Here is a 19,223-nt window from a genome sequence, read left to right as displayed (position 1 = left end):
AAGAGCCTCCCCAGCTAAGGCTCCCACCTTCATTCCTCCTTTCCACAATACCTGGAATAGAAACCAAGCATTAAGTGGCACAACATGAACAATCATCTACAGAGATTCACTCCCATTTGTCTCTATCCACCTCCCTATGCTCCCCCTCCGTCCCCTCCCCACTCTTCTTCCCCGCCCACCAAGTCATTTTGACTTCTCCCCCTTGGAACTCTATCACATCCTAACTCTCAAGACCTTCCCAAGGGAGTTATAAGGATCACGTAAGGATGTGTCCGGAGTTCTGCCTCATCACTCCAGAGTAAAATGCCAGTAAATCCATCCCTTTATCCAAGGGAAACCCTCCCTACGCCCAGGTGTAATTTACTACAGGCCGCTAAGCCCCGAGTTCCCCACCGGACGAAGCAAGAAGATCAGATAGGCTGAGTTACGGTCCAAAAGACATGCTGTGTCTTTTGGACCGTCTACAAGACCAGGATGCCACTGTGTCTTGGGAAAACCAGAAAGTCTCCCTAGACCGAGCCCAGTCCAATCGCGAAAGATCTCGATGGTCTCCCACTGTCCCCAGTAGTAGTTTAATGACCTTGGCCAAAGCAGGAACAAAGGAGCCCATGATAGTCTGCGTGCAATTTGAGCCCAATCCGTGTATAACTGCAGATCCATCGAAACCAGGGAAAAAAAACGAAATGAGTGCATGAACTGGTAAAGTAGCCACAAAACAAAGGGCTTCCACTAACAAAGAGTTAAGATATGGGCCAGGTGTCCAGACCGGCGACCTGTCAGTCCAGCTCAGCCAGATAGACAAGCAAGTGAGATGCAGATTAGGTGTCCCAAGACCATTTAGCCGGTCAGGTGTCCAGAGAGGCCACAAAATCTTTGCCTCGTTCAGCAGAATCAAAAAGTTATGAACCCATGCCGCATGCAAAACCCTCAGATGTGCTGGAAACAACAAAGCAAACCTAAGGCCTCTATTATGCAGGGTAGAGCAGATCTGGGAAAAACTCCTCCGGGCCGCGGACACAGAAGTGGCAAAATCTTGAAAAATGCGGATGGGGTGAGACTGATATGTCAGATCAGATTTCATACGGTACGCCCTCCAAAGCTCTGCTTTATGTGCTGAATTTAATATTTTAGTGATGACTAGCCGCGGCCGGCCAGATGCCGGAGTTTACGCAGCAAGCCGGTGGGCCCGCTCCTCTACCACCTTTCCCCTGTAGGTGAGGAAGGGCCAGCGCCTCCAGGAGCCAGGTTTCTAAAATTGAGCACAGCTATCTTTCTTCAATGCTCTCAGGGAACCCCAGGAAACGGAGATTGTCATGGCGTGTCCTATTCTCCAGCTTATCAATCTTGGTTTGGAGATCACTTAAAGCAGTTTCATGCATCACCATCTCGGATGCAGTCACCACGCCGGCATCCTCAAGCTCGGATATCCATGTCTCGGCAGCAGCTAATCGTGGAGGCAGTGCAGCGAGTGTCCCGAACCTCCTCCAGCTGGTCAGTGAGCACCATCCACTTTTCGTCGAGCGCCTCTCATATCGCTTCCTTGATATCGGCCAGCGTAAACAGTAACGAAGGGGAGAGGGACTCACTGTTTGTTGCGGCCGCCACTTTTACACCGGGCGCTCTCGCTTTCTCCTTGTCTCTCTTGCCGGGCTTAGTGGTCATTGGGAGAGTTGCCTTGTTGCGAAAACTGACCGGGGACATAATCCTTGTCCCCAGTGATATCTGATGGTTAGATTTAGCTCTTAACGCGATGGGATGGTACATGATTGCTGAGGTGGGTCCGGAGCTAGAGAGAAACACGTCTTCCCAGCTACCACATCACGTGATCTCGCTCTGGAGCACTTTTTAAATATTGGAGTTACATTAGCCACCTTCCAGTCTTCAGGTACAATGGATGATTTTGATTAGGTTACAGTATCATGTTATGTTGGGCTTTCTTGTTACCTGTCTGATCCAGTCCTGTCCTTCCTCATTCAGTTCCTTGTCTAATCCCCAGGCCTTGCCCTAGATGTACAAAAGCTACTCCTGGACAGGGTGGGAGGCTGCTCGTGGTCCACTTAGTACTGCCCTTGCGAAGGCTGCGTCTTCTCAAGTCTGGACATCCAGGCGGTAGAACCAGGAGAAGGGTTTGTAGAGAGGACCACGTCGCTGCTTGACAGATCTTGGCGGGCGACAGTAGTTTGGCTTCTGCCCAAGATATGCCCGGGCCCTAGTAGAATGAGCCTTCACCTGCAGGGGTAAGGGCTTTCCTGCCTTTATGTAGGCTGCCTTGATTACTTCTTTGATCCAGTGAGCCATGGCTGCTCGCGAGGCAGCTTCACTTTGATTATTCCCGCTGTGGAGAACAAACAAGTAATCCGTTTTGCGCACCGGTTCCGATTGTTCCAGGTATCGTACCAGGAGTCTGCCGACATTTAGATGGCAAAGAAGGCGGAAGTCTTCCAAGTCCTTATGTTCATCTGGAGATGGCTTGGTTCAAATGAAACTTGGAAACCACTTTTGGTAGGAAGGAGGGGATGGTGTGAAGCTGTATTGTTCCTGGAGTGAACCTAAGGAACGGATCCCGACATGATAGTGCCTGTAGCTCGGAGATGCGCCGGGCTTAACATATTGCTACCAGGTAATACAGTCTTCAATATTAAGAGGCATAGTGACAGACTGCACATTGGTCTGAAGGAAGCCCCCGCTAGAAATTCCAGTACCAGACAAAGCTCCCAAATACTCCAAGGATTGGGAGGGGATCAGGTGACTCTTGGCCATATTGACCTCCCAGCCAAGTGCCTTCAACAGCTGCAACACTCGCTGGATCGCTTCCGGGCAAAGAACTTCCGACTTTGCCCGAATCAGCCAATCGTCCAGGTAGGGGTGCACTAACAACCTTTCTCTGCGCAGATGTGCCGCTACTACCACCATGATCTTGGTGAAGGTTCTGGGCGCCGTAGCGAGACCGAAGGGTAGAGCCTGAAACTGATAATGCCGCCCCAGTATTGCAAATCTCAGGAACTGCTGATGATCCTTCCTGATGCAGACATGCAGATATGCCTCCGTGAGGTCTAGAGATGCTAGGAACTCTCCCAGAAGGACGGCCGCGATCACAGACCGGAGCGTCTCCGTGCGGAACCTTGGGATGCGCAGACATCTGTTTACTCATTTTAAATCTAGAATGGGACGAAGGACCCCTCCTTTTTTGGTACTACAAAACGCTGATGAAGCGGCTGATGAAGCGGCGATGAAGCGGGGGAAATGGTGCCTACGACCACGCGGGCAAGATGGTGACTCCACCCCCGGAGGGTCTCCACATGTGAGGACCCTCGCACCGGCTCAAGGTCTATCCCGGACGGGGCTGCTCAACCCAAATTAACAGACGCCGGAAGGACCAACTGCGCGGCTAACCGAGCCCCGGAGGCCGGAGACTAAGAAAGTTTTCTACCTTACCTTGTCTCTGCGTTTCCCAGTCTCGTGCTGGGCGGTCTCCGGCTGCAGGGGGAGCGGGAAAATACCCTCACCGCCGCGCTCTGTATTGCACCCGCTGCCTCTCAGCCACTCTGGGGCTAAGTCCACGCCAGGAACCGGCTACCAGACTGAGGCTTACCCTCTGAAGGATCTCAGAAATCACTTTTCAACGGGGGGAGGGACCCTTAGGTATCACCGCAGGAGAGTGGGGCTTGTCTTGTAGAGGTTAAGATTTTCTAACACTGTGCTTAGGAGACTGAGAAATACTGAAGAGCTAAGCTTCCTGCACGGGTATATGCAGGCTGACGTCACATTGAAGTCTGACTCTGTCTCCCAACTATCAGGCGTACACTATATCTATTGGTCCTGAGTCCATCTGCTACACGCTAGGAAATATCAAATGTCAGCACGAGTCAGAATATTAAATATCACCACCTAGACAAATCAGTGAATAATAAAGCCCAAGCTGTATCAAAGTGTTTCCCAACACATCAGGAACATCTGGTTCTGTTACACAGGGCGAACTCACTGGGTACAATGAGCTTCTAACAGGGCAGGAAGAGTTTTGTGTCCTAGGCACAGTATCCCATGTATAGATACTGTTACCATCCATTGTCAGACATGTCAGGAAGCAGAAACTGAGAGCAGGGGAGCTGCAGCTGTGCAAGGCAGGAGAAGCAGGAAGAAGAGCCTGAGGGGCGGCAGGGAATGGATTGAGCGGGTGGGGGGATGGGAACAGTCCGGGCTGCATCCCCTGCCCCCTCCTGCCAGTCTCCTACCTGCTGAGCAGAAAGCCCTGCAGCCATTCTCCTGCCCCTTCTCCAGAGCAGGATTTCCAGCCCCGGCTCCCTCCCTGCACGGTCCCTGGGGTGGGGGATGGGATCAGTCCCAGGCTGCATCCCCTGCCCCCCTCCTGCCAGTCTCCTACCTGCTGAGCAGAAAGCCCTGCAGCCATTCTCCTGCCCCTTCTCCAGAGCAGGATTTCCAGCCCCGGCTCCCTCCCTGCACGGTCCCTGGGGTGGGGGATGGGAGCAGTCCCAGGCTGCATCCCCTGCCCCCCTCCTACCTGCTGAGCAGAAAGCCCTGCAGCCATTCTCCTGCCCCTTCTCCAGAGCAGGATCTCCAGCCCCGGCTCCCTCCCTGCACGGTCCCTGGGGTGGGGGATGGGATCAGTCCCAGGCTGCATCCCCTGCCCCCCTCCTACCTGCTGAGCAGAAAGCCCTGCAGCCATTCTCCTGCCCCTTCTCCAGAGCAGGATTTCCAGCCCCGGCTCCCTCCCTGCACGGTCCCTGGGGTGAGGGGATGGGATCAGTCCCAGGCTGCATCCCCTGCCCCCCTCCTGCCAGCCTCCTACCTGCTGAGCAGAAAGCCCTGCAGCCATTCTCCTGCCCCTTCTCCAGAGCAGGATCTCCAGCCCCGGCTCCCTCCCTGCACGGTCCCTGGGGTGGGGGATGGGATCAGTCCCAGGCTGCATCCCCTGCCCCCCTCCTACCTGCTGAGCAGAAAGCCCTGCAGCCATTCTCCTGCCCCTTCTCCAGAGCAGGATTTCCAGCCCCGGCTCCCTCCCTGCACGGTCCCTGGGGTGGGGGATGGGATCAGTCCCAGGCTGCATCCCCTGCCCCCCTCCTGCCAGTCTCCTACCTGCTGAGCAGAAAGCCCTGCAGCCATTCTCCTGCCCCTTCTCCAGAGCAGGATTTCCAGCCCTGGCTCCCTCCCTGCACCGTCCCTGGGGTGGGGGATGGGATCAGTCCCAGGCTGCATCCCCTGCCCCCCTCCTGCCAGTCTCCTACCTGCTGAGCAGAAAGCCCTGCAGCCATTCTCCTGCCCCTTCTCCAGAGCAGGATTTCCAGCCCTGGCTCCCTCCCTGCACGCTCCCTGGGATGAGGTTTGGGCTGTTTCCCCGTTGATGGCGGAGAAAGAAGAGGAAGTTGTTCTACTTCCTCCTGCTCTCATCACCAGCGGGAGGATTGTGGCCAATCAGTGCCAGAGGGGCGGGACTTTTAGGTGTCTTCACCCTCAGGGGGATTCTGACCAATCAGAGCTAGAGGGGCGATCCTTCTGCTCAGCCTGAGGAAGATTGTGACCAATCAGTGCCAGAGGGCGGAGTCTGGTTGCTAAGCGCCCGCCCCCTGCCCGGTGAGAGCGCAGATTCAGACTCCGATAACTTTATTGGCAGGAGAATCCTACATCTGTTGCCATAGAAACGCAGAGAAGGATAGAAATAAAAAGGAGAAGCCCGGGAAAGAATTAGAAAATCTGCCCGCGGGGAGCGAGGGGCCGCGCCGATGCCGGGAGCTCCCTCCCTCCGTCCCCGGGAAAGAATTAGAAAATCTGCCCGCAGGGAGCGAGGGGCCGCGCCGACGCCGGGAGCTCCCGCCCTCCGTCCCCGGGAAAGAATTAGAAAATCTGCCCCCGGGGAGCGAGGGGCCGCGCTGATGCCCGGAGCTCCCTCCCTCCGTCCCCGGGAAAGAATTAGAAAATCTGCCCCCGGGGAGCGAGGGGCCGCGCTGATGCCGGGAGCTCCCTCCCTCCGTCCCCGGGAAAGAATTAGAAAATCTGCCCGCAGGGAGCGAGGGGCTGCACTCAGAATTTTGAAAGGGCCAATTTGGTCAGCTTCCCTAATTTCTCTTAGCATTTCACTGTCCATCTCACCATCTTGACCAGGTGGACGGTAGTATACCCCTATCACTATAGTCTTCCCCGACACACAAGGGATTTCTACCCATAAAGATTCAATTTTGTATTTAGTCTCATGCAGGATGTTTATCCTGTTGGACTCTATGCCATCCTGGACATAAAGCACCACACCTCCTCCCGAGTGCACCTCTCTGTCATTGCGATATAATTTGTACCCCGGTATAGCACTGTCCCATTGGTTATCCTCTTTCCACCATGTCTCTGAGATGCCAATTAAGTCTATGTCATCATTCACTGCTATACATTCTAATTCTCCCATCTTACTTCTTAGACTTCTGGCATTAGCATACAAACATTTCAAAGTTTGTTTTTTGTTTGTATTTTCATTCTGCTTTTTAATTGATAGGGATAAGTTAGAATATTTTAGCTCAGGTGAGTTTTTAGTTACAGGCACTTGGACTACTTTTCTAATTATTGGAACCTCACTGTCGGGATGCCCTAATTCTAGTGCATCATTAGTATCCTTTGAAGATACCTCTCTCCGAACCATGCGCTGCTGAGCGACTGTCGGCTTTCCCCCTTGTTCTAGTTTAAAAGCTGCTCTATCTCCTTTTTAAAGGTTAGAGCCAGCAGTCTGGTTCCACCCTGGTTAAGGTGGAGCCCATCCCTTCGGAAGAGACTCCCCCTTCCCCAAAAGGTTCCCCAGTTCCTAACAAAACTGAATCCCTCTTCCTTGCACCATCGTCTCATCCACGCATTGAGACTTCCGGAGCTCTGCCTGCCCTCTGGTGACCTGCGCGTGGAACAGGGAGCATTTCAGAGAATGCTACCCTGGAGGTTCTGGATTTAAGCTTTCTACCTAAGAGCCTAAATTTGGCTTCCAGAACCTCCCTCCCACATTTTCCTATGTTGTTGGTGCCCACATGTACCACGACAGCTGGCTCCTCCCCAGCTCTGTCTAAAATCCTATCTAGGTGACGAGTGACGTCTACCACCTTCGCACCAGGTAGGCATGTTACTAGGCAATCCTCACGCCCATCAGCCACCCAGCTGTCTACATTCCTAATAATCGAATCACCAACTATGACGGCCGACCTAACCCTTCCCTCCTGGGCAGTAGGCCTTGGGCAGATATCCTCAGTGCGAAAGGACAATGCATCACCTGGAGAGCAGGTCCTTGCTACAGGATCCTTTCCCGCTGCACCAGGTTGATGCTCTTTAATCATGAGACCTTCTTCCTCCAAGGCAGCACCAGGGCTGCCAGTCTGAAGTTGGGACTTGGCTACTATGTCCCTGAAAGTTTCATCTATATACCTCTCTGTCTGCCTCAGCTCCTCCAGGTCTGCCACTCTAGCCTCCAGAGATCGGACTCGTTCTCTGAGAGCCAGGAGCTCTTTGCATCGCATGCACATGTACAGCTTCTCACTGGGGGTAAAAAATCATACATGTGACACTCGATACAAAAGACTGGGAAGCCCCCCTCTTGCTGCAGGACTGCTGCCTTCATCTCAATTTTGTTCAGTTCCTAGTTAAGTTTCAGGTTGCTATGGGAGTAGGAATGTGTCTAATTAACATCCTTTAAATGTATTAGTGAATTCACTATGGGGCTGATTTTAATTCCTGCGCACAAATGTACACCCGATTTTATAACATGCGTGCGCTGCCGCAGGCATGTTATAAAATCTAGGGTCGGCACGTGCATAGGGGTGCACACATGTGCACCTTGCGCATGCCGAGCCCAAAGGGAGCCCCAATGGCTTTCCCCATTCCCTCCAAGGCCAATCCGGAATCGGAGCAGCCTTGGAGGGAACTTTTTTGGATCCCCCCCCACCTTTCCCTCCCTTCTCCTATCTAACCCACCCCCCCGGCCCTACCTAAATCCCCCCCCTTACCTTGTTTGATGGAGTTACACGCGCCGGCTGGCCAGGTCCCGATACAGGCCGCTGTGTCGGGGCACTCGGCCACGCCCCCGGACCGCCCATTTTAGCAAGTCCCGGGACATACGCGTGTCCTGGGGCTTGCGCGCGCCGCCGAGCCTATGCAAAATAGGCTCGGCGCGCGCAGGGGCAGATTTCCTCAGGTTATGTGCGTATGTTACGTGCGTAACCTTTGAAAATCTGCCCCTATATGTCTGGTAGTGGTCTACAAGGCACTGATCAAAACTCTCAATAAAGTTTTTGTTCTTGGTTTTGATTTTTTTGTGAAAGTGGCACCTGTCTATAAATTAAAGGATGAGCTAGGGGTGGGTGGGTTGGGAAATACAAACACTCTAACTTCAGTTAGTCAGCCAGAGTGACTCACTGCTCTCTTGATTAACAAATGTTGGTACCTAATCAAACCAAATCACACTACCTCAACACCTTTCCAAGGTGAGTAACTGAGCGAATTTTTCAACCTTTTTACCTAGGTATACACTGCTCCTAGCTTATTTCTAGCTTCTGGCTACTTTTTTTTTTTTTAATACAAACACTCAGTTCTGCTTACTAGCTGCCTTACAGATTTTTAAAAATAAACACACTACTGCTTACTAGCTGCCTTACTGACTTTAAAAATACAGTCTAACTTGTTTATCCACTGCCTTACTGACTATTAACAGCACAAACACACTAAAATAATATTCCCAAATAGTTAACTTTGCCCCAATACTTTAAAAAAGACAATGTCCCAAGGAAAAACTTACTGATTCCTTTCAGCCACTAGCAAGGTGATCCTCTCCTCTCAATGCTCCCACTGGAATGTGTGTAGAAATTACTTACCTGATAATTTTGTTTTTCTTAGTGTAGACAGATGGACTCAGGACTAATGGATATTTTGCTCTCCTGATAGCAGATGGGAGACAGAGTCAAATTTCAAAGCTGACATCACTCTCCATATACCCGTGCATGTAGCTTAGCTCTTCAGTATTCTCCTCGAAAAGCTATTGTGGATATATGTGTGCTTAAATAACTTGATTAACCTTGGACTGATTCAACTGATTTCCAAACTGGAGACAGCCAGTGCACTCAATCAATCAACGCTGACACTAGGCAAACTATGAGTGTCTTGAACTAGAGGTAAGACATGGCTTTCCCGTACTTGTTTTAGTCTCAAGGTTTGTTACCCGAGGTTCTCGATTTCTGGAGCAGCCGTGGGTGGGATGCTGAGTCCATCTGTCTACACTAAGGAAAATGAAATTATCAGGTAAGTAATTTCTCCATTTCCTAGCGTGTAGCCAGATGGACTCAGGACCAATGGGATGTACAAAAGCTACTCCCAGACAGGGCAGGAGGCTGCCCATGACCCACTTAGTGCTGCCCTTGCAAAGGCTGTGTCCTCCCGGGCCTGAACATTCAGACAGTAGAACCTGGAGAAGGTGTGTATGGAGGACCACGTCGCCGCTTGACAGATCTCGGCAGACAACAGCAGCTTAGTTTCCGCCCAGGATACTGACTGGGCCCTCGTCGAATGAGCTTTTAACTTGAAGAGGCATGGGCCTACCTGCCTCTAGTAGGCCACCTTGATTACTTCTTTGATCCAGCAGTTTTATGGTCGCCCGTGAGGCTGCTTCCCCTTGTTTCTTCCCGCTGTGAAGGACGAATAGGTGGTCCGTCTTTCGCACAGGTTCCGATCTTTCCAGGTATCTGACTAGGAGTCTGCCGACATTTAGATGGCGAAGAAGGCGTGAGTCTTCCAAGTCCTTAAGTTCATCTGGAGATGGTAGCGAGATGGTTTGGTTCAGGTGAAACTGGGAAACCACTTTCGGTAAGAATGAGGGGACAGTGTGCAGCTGTATGGCTCCAGATGTGAACCTAATGAACGGTTCCCAATAAGATAGTGCCTGAAGTTCGGAGATGCAACGAGCTGAACATATTGCCACCAAGAATGCCAACTTCAAGGTTAGGAAACGTAGTGACAGGCCGAGAGTTGGTCTGAAGGAAGTTCTCGCTAGCAAATCTAATACTAGATTGAGATTCCATAGAGGCATCGGTCACTTTAAGGGTGGTTGGAGTTGTTTAACCCCTTAATAAATAAATGTGGAGAACTTGCGCGCTCGAAGCAGGGTGTCAGTGACTGCCTTAGAGTAACCACTCTTCTTCAGGCGAGTCCTCTCAAGGGCCAGACTATAAGAGAGAATTGAGACGGATCTTCGAAGAGGATCGGACCCTGCCGGAGAAGGTCCCTGTGTGGAGGTAGGCATAGAGGGTTCCCCACAAGTAGTCTTCACATGTCTGCATTCCATGGTTGCCTTGGCCAGTTCGGGGCCACTAGTAGAACTAGTCCCCTGTGATGTTCTATCTTGCGGATGACTCTGCCCAGTAGTGGCCATGGGGGGAAGGCATATAGTAGGTCTTCCTATGGCCAGGTCCTGCCGAGTGTGTCAGTTCCCCGGGATTGTGGTTCTCGTCTGCGTCTGAAGAACCTGGGAACTTGGGTGTTGGAATGGGTTGCCAGTAGGCCCATGGCTGGGAGGGCCCAGCAATTTACTATTAGTTGGAAGGCTGTGGGCGACAGCGTCCATTCCCCTGGGTCTAGGCTCTCTCTGCTGAGGTAGTCTGCTGAGACATTGTCTTTTTCCATGATGTGGGAGGCTGAAATCCCTTGTAGGTTTATCTCCTCCCATGCCATGAGAGGGTCTATCTCCAGAGACATCTGTTGGCTCTTGGTTCCTCCCTGGCAGTTGACGTAAGCAACCATTGTCGTGTTGTCCGACATTACTCTGATTGTCTCGCCCCAGAGTCTGTGGCGAACTGCAGGCATGCTAGTCTGACTACTTGGGCTTCCAGGCGGTTTATGTTCCATTCCGCCTCTTCCTTGTTCCATTGTCCCTGGGTCTTCAGTTCTGGACAGTGGGCTCCCCATCCTTGCAGGCTCACATCTGTGGTGAACAAGATCCAGTTCGGTGGGAATAGGCTTACTCCTTTGCTTAGGTGGTCTTCTTGTAGCCACCATTGGAGCTGAGGCCCGAACCTCTGCTGGTAGTTGGAGGTGAATTGAGTAGTCCTGGGACAGTGGGTTCCAGCGTGACAGTAGGGAGCCATTGGAGCGGTCGCATATGGCCCTCGCCCATGGGACGACTTCCAGGGTTGATGCCATGAGGCCGAGGACTTGAAGGTAGTCCCATCAATCGTAATTGTTCCATCAACTTCCTTCTCCTCGGAGGTGGAGGAATACTTTGGTTTGTTTGGTGTCGAACCGGGCTCCCAGGTACTTTAGTGACTGAAAGGGCTGTAGACTGCTTTTGCCGTGTTCACGACCCATCTGAGATCCTGCAGTAGCTCTTGACTCTGTTGGTCCCTGCTGGCTCTCCTCCGAAGACTTTGCCCTGATTAACCAATCGTCCAGGTAAGGATGTACCAGGATCCCTTCCTTCCTCAATGTTGCCGCCACGACACCATAATTTTGGTAATGGTCCTGGGGGCGGTTGCCCAGGCCGAAGGGTAGCCGGAACTGGTAATGGTGACACAGTAATCGCAAAGCGCAGGAAGCGCTGGTGGTCCCCATGGACTGGAATGTGAAGGTAGGCTTTCAGAAAGGTCAGGGAGGTTAGAAACTCCCCTGGTGTACTGCCATATAAACAAGACGCAGGGATTCCATGCGGAAGTGTGGTACTCGTAAGTGACGGTTGACATTTTTGAGGTCCAAGATTGTTCAGGATACCCCTTCCTTCTTGGGAACGATAAAATAGATGGAATAGTGCCCCGTATTTTGTTGGGGGCATGCGCACCGGAGTTATTGCCTTCAGACTGAGTAGTCTTGTTATGTGGTTCTACTGCCAGTCTCTTGGAGTGAGAGTGGCAGGGGGATCTGATAAATTTGTCTCGAGGGGATGCTGTGGAATTTCAGAGAGTATCCTTCTCGAATGATGTTTAGGACTCATTTGTCCGACATTATTTCGACCCATCTTTGGTAGAAGAGGGCAAGTCGACCCCCTATGGCTTTCTTCCTGTGGATGGGCCGGTGTTGTCTCATTGTGGGACACGCCGCCGGAGCCTGCCCCTGTCCCTGCTCCCCTCTTGGAATGTCTGCTCCAAAAGGACTGGGGCCTTCTGGATGGTCAAGATTCCTGGAACTGTGGTGTTCCTGTAGGGTCTAAAGCGTTGCGATCCTCTGCCCTTGGTCCCGTCTTGGGAAGGAATGCTGAGTCTTTTATTCCTATCTTCCGGTAGTCTGGGCACTATAGATTCGCCCAATTGTTGGCTAACTTCTCACTTCTCCAATTCACTTCCGAAAAGAGAGATCCTTTAAAATACATTCTTGTAAGATTCGCTTTAGATGTTGCGTCTGCAGACCAATTTCGTAGCCATAGTTGTCTTCTGGCTGCTACTACCGAGGCAATGCCCCTAGCTGAGGTGCGTATTAGATCTGAGCTTGCGTCAGAGAGGAAGGATGCCACCAGTTCCATCATTTCTCCGGACGTATTCGCGTCTCTTGAGAGAAGTAAACAGGAACATGCCACCGGAACGCAGCAGACGCGATCTGCAGTGACATTGCTGTTGTGTTAAAGGCCTGCTTAAGGATGGACTCCAGTCATCTGACCTGTGCGTCTTTCAGTGCAACTTCACCCTCAACGGGGATGGTTGTTCGCTTTGAGACCGCACAGACTATAGCGTCCACTTTTGGGAAACGCAGGCGTTCTTTGGCCGTAGGTTCTAGAGCAGGGAGTATGTTAGGTCGGTTCTGTGTCTGTTACCGAGATGAGATATTTTGCTAGCATGTAAGCGTTTGTATCGGTCTTATTTGTTGTGTTTTCTCAAGAGGACATGCATTGGTGGTAAACTGCTGTCTTTTCATAAGTAGGGCTATTGAGCCTGAAGTAGAAGGAGTTTGAGTTGCTGTTACTGAGATGTCACCAGAACCAAATATCTTTTTTGTAGGGTGTGTTGTATGGGGAATGTCATAATTCTGCGTTGGCATCCATTATTGGTGGGTCAGGGGGTTCCCGTGGATACAAACTGTAATTTACAAACTCTAGCCCCGTGACGATCATGGGTCAGTGTGCCATGCATGTGAGAACCTATGGTGAGTTGAGTCACATTCACATTATAAATGTCATAATTAAAAGATAAGTGTGCACTAAAACCACCCCTCCATACCACCACCCCGCCCCCATATGACCAAAGCCCCCGCCCCTGCCAGGCCATGGAAAAATGGTCTTGCTTGAAGCCGGTCCCCTGGTGCAAAAAGGTTGGGGACCACTGGCCTAAGAGACCATCGGAAATATGGGTTTTTTTGTTGCTCCTCGAGTCACTCCCTCCCATCACCGGATGCAGTAAAAAAGTTCATTCTGCGCTCCCTCCCTGCGCCTCGCTCCCGATTGCCGGTGCTGTGGCAAAGGGGCTTGCCGAAGGAAGCCCCTTTTGCCCAGCACTGACCAATCGGGCAGCGCGCCTTCGCTCCTCGAGTCACTCCCTCCCTCTCTCCTCCCGATTGGGCCGGTGCTGGGGCAAAAGGGGCTTGCCGAAGCAAGCCCCTTTTGCCCAACACCGACCAATCGGGCAGCGCATCTCCGTTCAGCTGGGTGGCCAGGAGAGGGTCATCCCCTTGTGGTGACGGCTGGCCCCCCCCAAATCCTGAAAAGGAGCCACTCCTCCCGCAAGTGGGAGTGCAGAGTGTACTCTCAAAGCTCCCTGGCGGGTCCCTGGGACCCCTCCTGAGGGCCCGGGTCCGGTGCAGGTGTCCTCCGCTAGCCTGGGAGCCTTGGGTGGGAGAGGCTCTGAACCGGGGTCCCTGGGATGTTCCAGCACTGTAAGTAAGCATTGTGCATAAGCACAATGAACTCAGTAGAGAACGCCGGGGGGGGGCCCGGGGGGGGGGACCATAGTAGAATCCCCTGAGGGATCAGGGGGGCCCCAGCACGGGGAGCGAGAAGAGGTCGGTAAGTGGTATGGTCCGTGAGATCCGCCCCGTCTTCTTCGATGCTGGCAGCATAGTGTCCTCCTGAATCCAAAATGGCCGCCGTTCCCTGCAGTGCAACGGCGTGCTGAGGGCACGCGAAAAAGATGTCATCGGTGGCCCGGAAGTGCCCTCCCCACCAGGGAGGGACCTAGAGCATAGCCCCTCACGCGATCCTCGCGACTCCGGACCGCCACAGGCCGAGCATCATGGAACCCTCGGCATGCTCGGAGGCGACCGGGGGGGGGGGGCCACGAGAAGCAATGGAGCCGAGGGGGATTTGCGCCACAGGGGGAGCAGGAAAGACACCTCCGCTCAACCTTATCCCCGTCGATAGGCAGCAGGGGAATGGATGGAACCTCCTGCTGTGGCTGCCCCGGGGAATGCGCGTCTCGGGGCCGCTGGGGAAACAACCATGGCTAGGGGGAAGAGACTGGCCCCACCAGCATCCACCGCCCTGGGCACTGACACGAACCCTATAGCCTGGAAGAAAAAAATAAAAGAAGACAGAAGCAAACCTCAGGCTAAGCTTGGGGTTTGCTTCTGCTTGCAAGGAAGCCCCAAACTCTAACCAGAGTCTGAACAAAACCACTTTTTTTTTACGTTAAATAACTTGATCCAACCTTAGAGGAAACAGGAAAATAAAAGTGTGGAGAGATGTCTACCAGTGAGGGGAAGCTCAGGTTCCCCTACTCCTATCTGCTGGAGTCAGAGAGATACTGAGGATCTAGGGAGGGGTGCACGGGTTAATATGTCAGCACCCTCCAAAGTTGCTCTGACTCCATCTGCTGGACGGGGGACATAACCCACCATCTGGACTGATCCTGGTATGTACAGGGAATATCCTCCACACATCTATACACTGTAGATGTTTACAAAAGTACGATATATCTTTTTTATGACCTAGGTTGGCGACCTTCTATCTACGGTTGGGTCTACCACACAATTAAAGTCTCCTGCTAAATACAGGGTCCCTGTGGTGCGTTCACCAAATTATGCATCAGAGATTAAAAAAGGCATGTGAATACATATTTCGGGCATATATGCTCCCAATTGTTACAGGTTCTCCAGAGAATGGGCCTGTAATAATAACATAGCGACCTTCTTTGTCTTTATGCGTTGAGATATGATCAAATGCCACCCCTTTACCCAACATATGGCTACCCCTCCCTTTTCTACCCTCTGCAGAAGAATAATACAACCTGGCTGACCCAATCTCATCAGTTTTTCATTTATTTATTTATTTTACAGATTTTTATATACCGGGGCACATAGGTAACATCCACCTTCGGTTTACTTCAAACAGTAATTCAGCATAGCGCTTTACAATGTAAACTAATAACTGAAATAATATAATACATGTAGAACTTTGTATAAGTCAAAATATGAGTGTCTGTGGAAATAAACTAGGATGAAAAGAAGAGGACTCTTTAACATGTTCTTTATCATTCAAATGCGTTCTCTTGCAAGCAAGCAATTTAGTTTTGTGGCCTTCTGAGGGATGCCAATACTTAGTTCTCTTTATAGGAGATCCCAATATGGCTACATTCCATGAAAGCATGCGAGTCAGGTCAGCCATATTTTACCCAGAAACAATCGATACTGCAGAATGGTGAATTCGTAGCCCACTCCGTCTTCCCATGGGTTCCCCTTCAGCTTAGGGAATCCGCAAGCCTCAACCTCTGCGAGCTTCGCTCTGCGAGTTTCTCATATATTCTATCCCACCCTTCTAGATCGTCTCCAAACTATCTCCGAGTAGTTTGTTACTTGATCCCCTTCCCCCCCCCATGCCTCCTCCCCCCCCCCCCCCGTTCCTTCCTGACCTCTTTCATCAGGTTTTATTCCTTTCCTCCATACACCTCCAATAAAAATAGGGAGATTAGAAACCCAAAACACTGGAGACTGTAGGGCCAGGCGACGAATGAGCCTCCGATGGCTCCAGTGAGGCAAAATGTTCTTATAGAAACATAGAAATGATGGCAGAAGAAGACCAAATGGCCCATCCAGTCTGCCCAGCAAGCTTCACACATATTTTCTCTCATACTTATCTGTTTCTCTTAGCTCTTGGTTCTATTTCCCTTCCACCCCCACCTTTAATGTAGAGAGCAGTGATGGAGCCTGCATCCAAGTGAATATCTAGCTTGATTCGTTAGGGGGTAGTAGCCGCCGGCCCCGGCAATAAGCAAGCTGCACCCATGCTTATTTGTTTTCCCCAGACTATGTTATTAGCCCTTATTGGTTGTTTTTCTTCTCCCCTGCCGTTGAAGCAGGGAGCTATGCTGGATATGCGTGACGTATAAGTCTTCTCCCATGCCGTTGAAAGCAGAGAGCCATGCTGGATGTGCATCGAAAGTGAAGTTATCAGGCACATTTGGTTTGGGTAGTAACGCCGTAACAAGGCCAGCTACTCCCCGCTTTGTGAGTGTGAACCCTCTTTTCTTCTTCTCCCTGCCGTTGAAGCAGAGAGCCTCTGCTGGATGTGTGAAGTATCAGTTTTTCTTCTCCCCTGCCGTTGAATCAGAGAACTTTGCTGTATATGCATCGAAAGTGAAGTATCAGGCTTATTTGATTTGGGGTAGTAACCGCCGTAACAAGCCAGCTACTCCCCTCTTTGTGAGTGTGAATCCTTTTTTCCACATTTCCTCTTGCTGTTGAAGCTTAGAGCGATGTTGGAGTCACCGTAAGCCTGTGTATGTTTATTTAATAAGGGTATTGACTCCAGGCAGTAGCCATCATTCTGGCGAGTCACCCACTCTTCATTGGCAGCCTCTTGACTTTATGGATCCACAGTGTTTATCCCACGCTCCAGTTCCTGCTTGCTACGGAATCCGTTCCAGGTTACAGCTTGCACCAGCTCCTGCTTGTCACAGACTTTGTTTCAGGCTACGCCTGCTCCTGTTCCCGCTTGCCACAGAGACTCTATTACTATCCTCCGCCTGCCTCAGTATCCGGCCTACCAAGTACCTTTGGACTTCCTTGCTCTCATCCCGGCTTATCGCCATCCCTGTCACTGGACTCTCTCTATTGCCCAAGTCCCAAGGTGCTAGAACCCTATGGGCTCCTCCTGGGGGGTTCCTGGTTCCCGGGTGAACACCTCGAGCCTCTGGCTCCGCCTCCCGGCCTACCCTATCACTCGAGGTAGGCCGGCCCAAGGGTCCCCCCACTACTCCTACTTCGCCTGCAGTATCAGACTGCAACAGAAAGTTGATGGTGAAAAATTTGTTTATTATGAACCTGAACAGTTAGTGAAATACCTAGAGAATTGAAGGAACCAGGTAGCAGAGCATGAATTAACACCTTCCTTATAGTTGTAGGGGAAAATGGTATATACTCCGTAATCTCTCAATTTTGGTTAAGAATGATTTCTCTCTGTTTCTATTGTGAACTTGCTTAAAGTTTGGTACTCCTTTATTGTTTGGTAATATGGAGTCAAAAGATATATGAAGCCTATAGGCCCGTTGTTTCAGGGCTCTTGGAGACATCCTTGAACAATATTCCCAATCTTCACGATTATGATCTGGCCCTAGGCAGCAGTAACATCGGTCATGGCCATCCGTGACCGACATTACCTTGCCGCAAGTACAGGGTTTAAACCCCGATTTTGACATTTTGTTTATTAACGCTGAGGAGAAGGACAGCTCCGCGTGCGATCCCGCGCGGAAAGAACAGACTGAGGAGATTCCATTACTTTCCTGCGCAGGAACACACGCGCAGCCGCAGAGAGCAAAGCTCTAATCTCTGCTTTGACAAGCTCCGCCTCCCAGGACCTGATGATAGATTCCCATGACAGCATGGCTAATTCAGCCCTGCTATCGACGGGAAATAAACTGGTCTTTCCCTAGTGTGGATTTTCTGGTGATTTGTAAGGCTTGTCTTCCGACTAAATATTTTACTACACACCATACATGCAAATGGTCCTTCCCTTGTGTGGAATTTCTAGTATCTGAAAGATGTGCCTTCTAATTGAAACTTTTACTGCATTGAGTACATGAAAAAGATCTCTCTTCAGTGTGGATTTTCTGATGGACTATGAGGCTTTCTTCCACTTGAAGGTTTTACTACACTCTACATTTAAATGCTCTCTGCCCAGTGTGGATTTTCTGGTGTTTTATGAGGTTTGTCTTCCCCATGAAGGCTTTACTACACTCAGCGCATTTAAATGGTCTCTCTCCTGTGTGGATTTTCTGGTGGTCTATGAGATCTCCCTTCCTTTTGAATATTTTACAACACTCATTGCAATAGAATGGTCTCTGCGCTGTGTGGGTTTTCTGGTGATTTATGAGATCTATCTTCCATATGAGGTTTTACTACACTCAGTACATTTAAATGGTCTCTTTCCTGTGTGGATTTCTGGTGTATCATGAGGCTTGTCTTCCATGTGAAGGTTTACTACATTCAGGGAATGTAAATGGTCTCTCCACTGTGTGGGTTTTCTGGTGTTTCATGAGGGTTGTCTTCCATATGAAGGTTTTACTACACTCGGTACATTTATTTATTTAAAATCTTTTCTATACCGTCGTTAAGCGGGGGCCATCACAACGGTTCACAATAGGGCACATGACTATATGATGTGTAAAGTTTCTAGAATTCTAACAATTAAACAGGTGCCATCAAAAATACTGTAACATAGTTTCATAATAAATATTATTTGATGGGTGTTATAAGTCATGTCCAGTTTTCTCTGTCTCAGCTATAAGATAAAGTACTACTTAACTCTAGTTCTTTGTTTAAAAAATAAAAAGGAAATAATTAGAATACAAAAATGAGAAACACACGCATTGAGAAAAAAAGGGGTGTGTGTGTGGGAGTTTGACTGAACGCTACCAACATTTCCCTGGGTTCTCCTCTCAATTCTCTTTGTGGTATGCTTGTTTAAATAGCCATGTTTTTAAATTTTTTCTGAAGGTTTGAGGTTACTTTGCAATCTGATTTCTAAAGGCATATTGTTCCATATTGGGGTCCTGCTAGGGATAGGGCCCTATCCCTTATTTGGGTTAGTCTGGCTGTCTTAACTGAGGGAATAGTTAGCAGTGCTGTTTGCTGATCTCAGGTTTCTGTGGGAGGTATGTACGTGGAGGGCTGTGTTCATCCACTCTGCTTTTTCATCGTGTATTAATTTATGTATAGTGCATAAAGTCTTGTATTGTATTCTTTGTTCAATGGGTAACCAGTGTAGTTCTATTAAAGTTTCGGTGATATGTTCTCTTTTACCAGTTAGAATTCTTGTAGCTGTGTTTTGTAGTATCTGTAGTGGTCTTATT

General features: G+C 50.4%; 1 protein-coding gene across 1 annotated transcript in view; it reads right to left on the bottom strand.

Moving 5' to 3' along the window:
* LOC115083528 (zinc finger protein 850-like) overlaps window positions 1-5,452 on the bottom strand; it is a 111,372-nt gene extending 105,920 nt beyond the window's left edge. Inside the window, 1 exon segment of the mRNA XM_029587407.1 lies at window positions 5,244-5,452. Coding sequence (XP_029443267.1) covers window positions 5,244-5,406 — 163 coding nt within the window. The 5' untranslated portion in view covers window positions 5,407-5,452.
* Between the last annotated feature and the right edge of the window lie 13,771 nt (window positions 5,453-19,223).

Source organism: Rhinatrema bivittatum, chromosome 2, assembly GCF_901001135.1.
Source record: "Rhinatrema bivittatum chromosome 2, aRhiBiv1.1, whole genome shotgun sequence".
NCBI classification, from domain to species: domain Eukaryota; kingdom Metazoa; phylum Chordata; class Amphibia; order Gymnophiona; family Rhinatrematidae; genus Rhinatrema; species Rhinatrema bivittatum.
The sequence above is the reverse complement of the archived record's forward strand: the minus strand, read 5'-3'. Positions and strand labels throughout refer to the sequence as shown.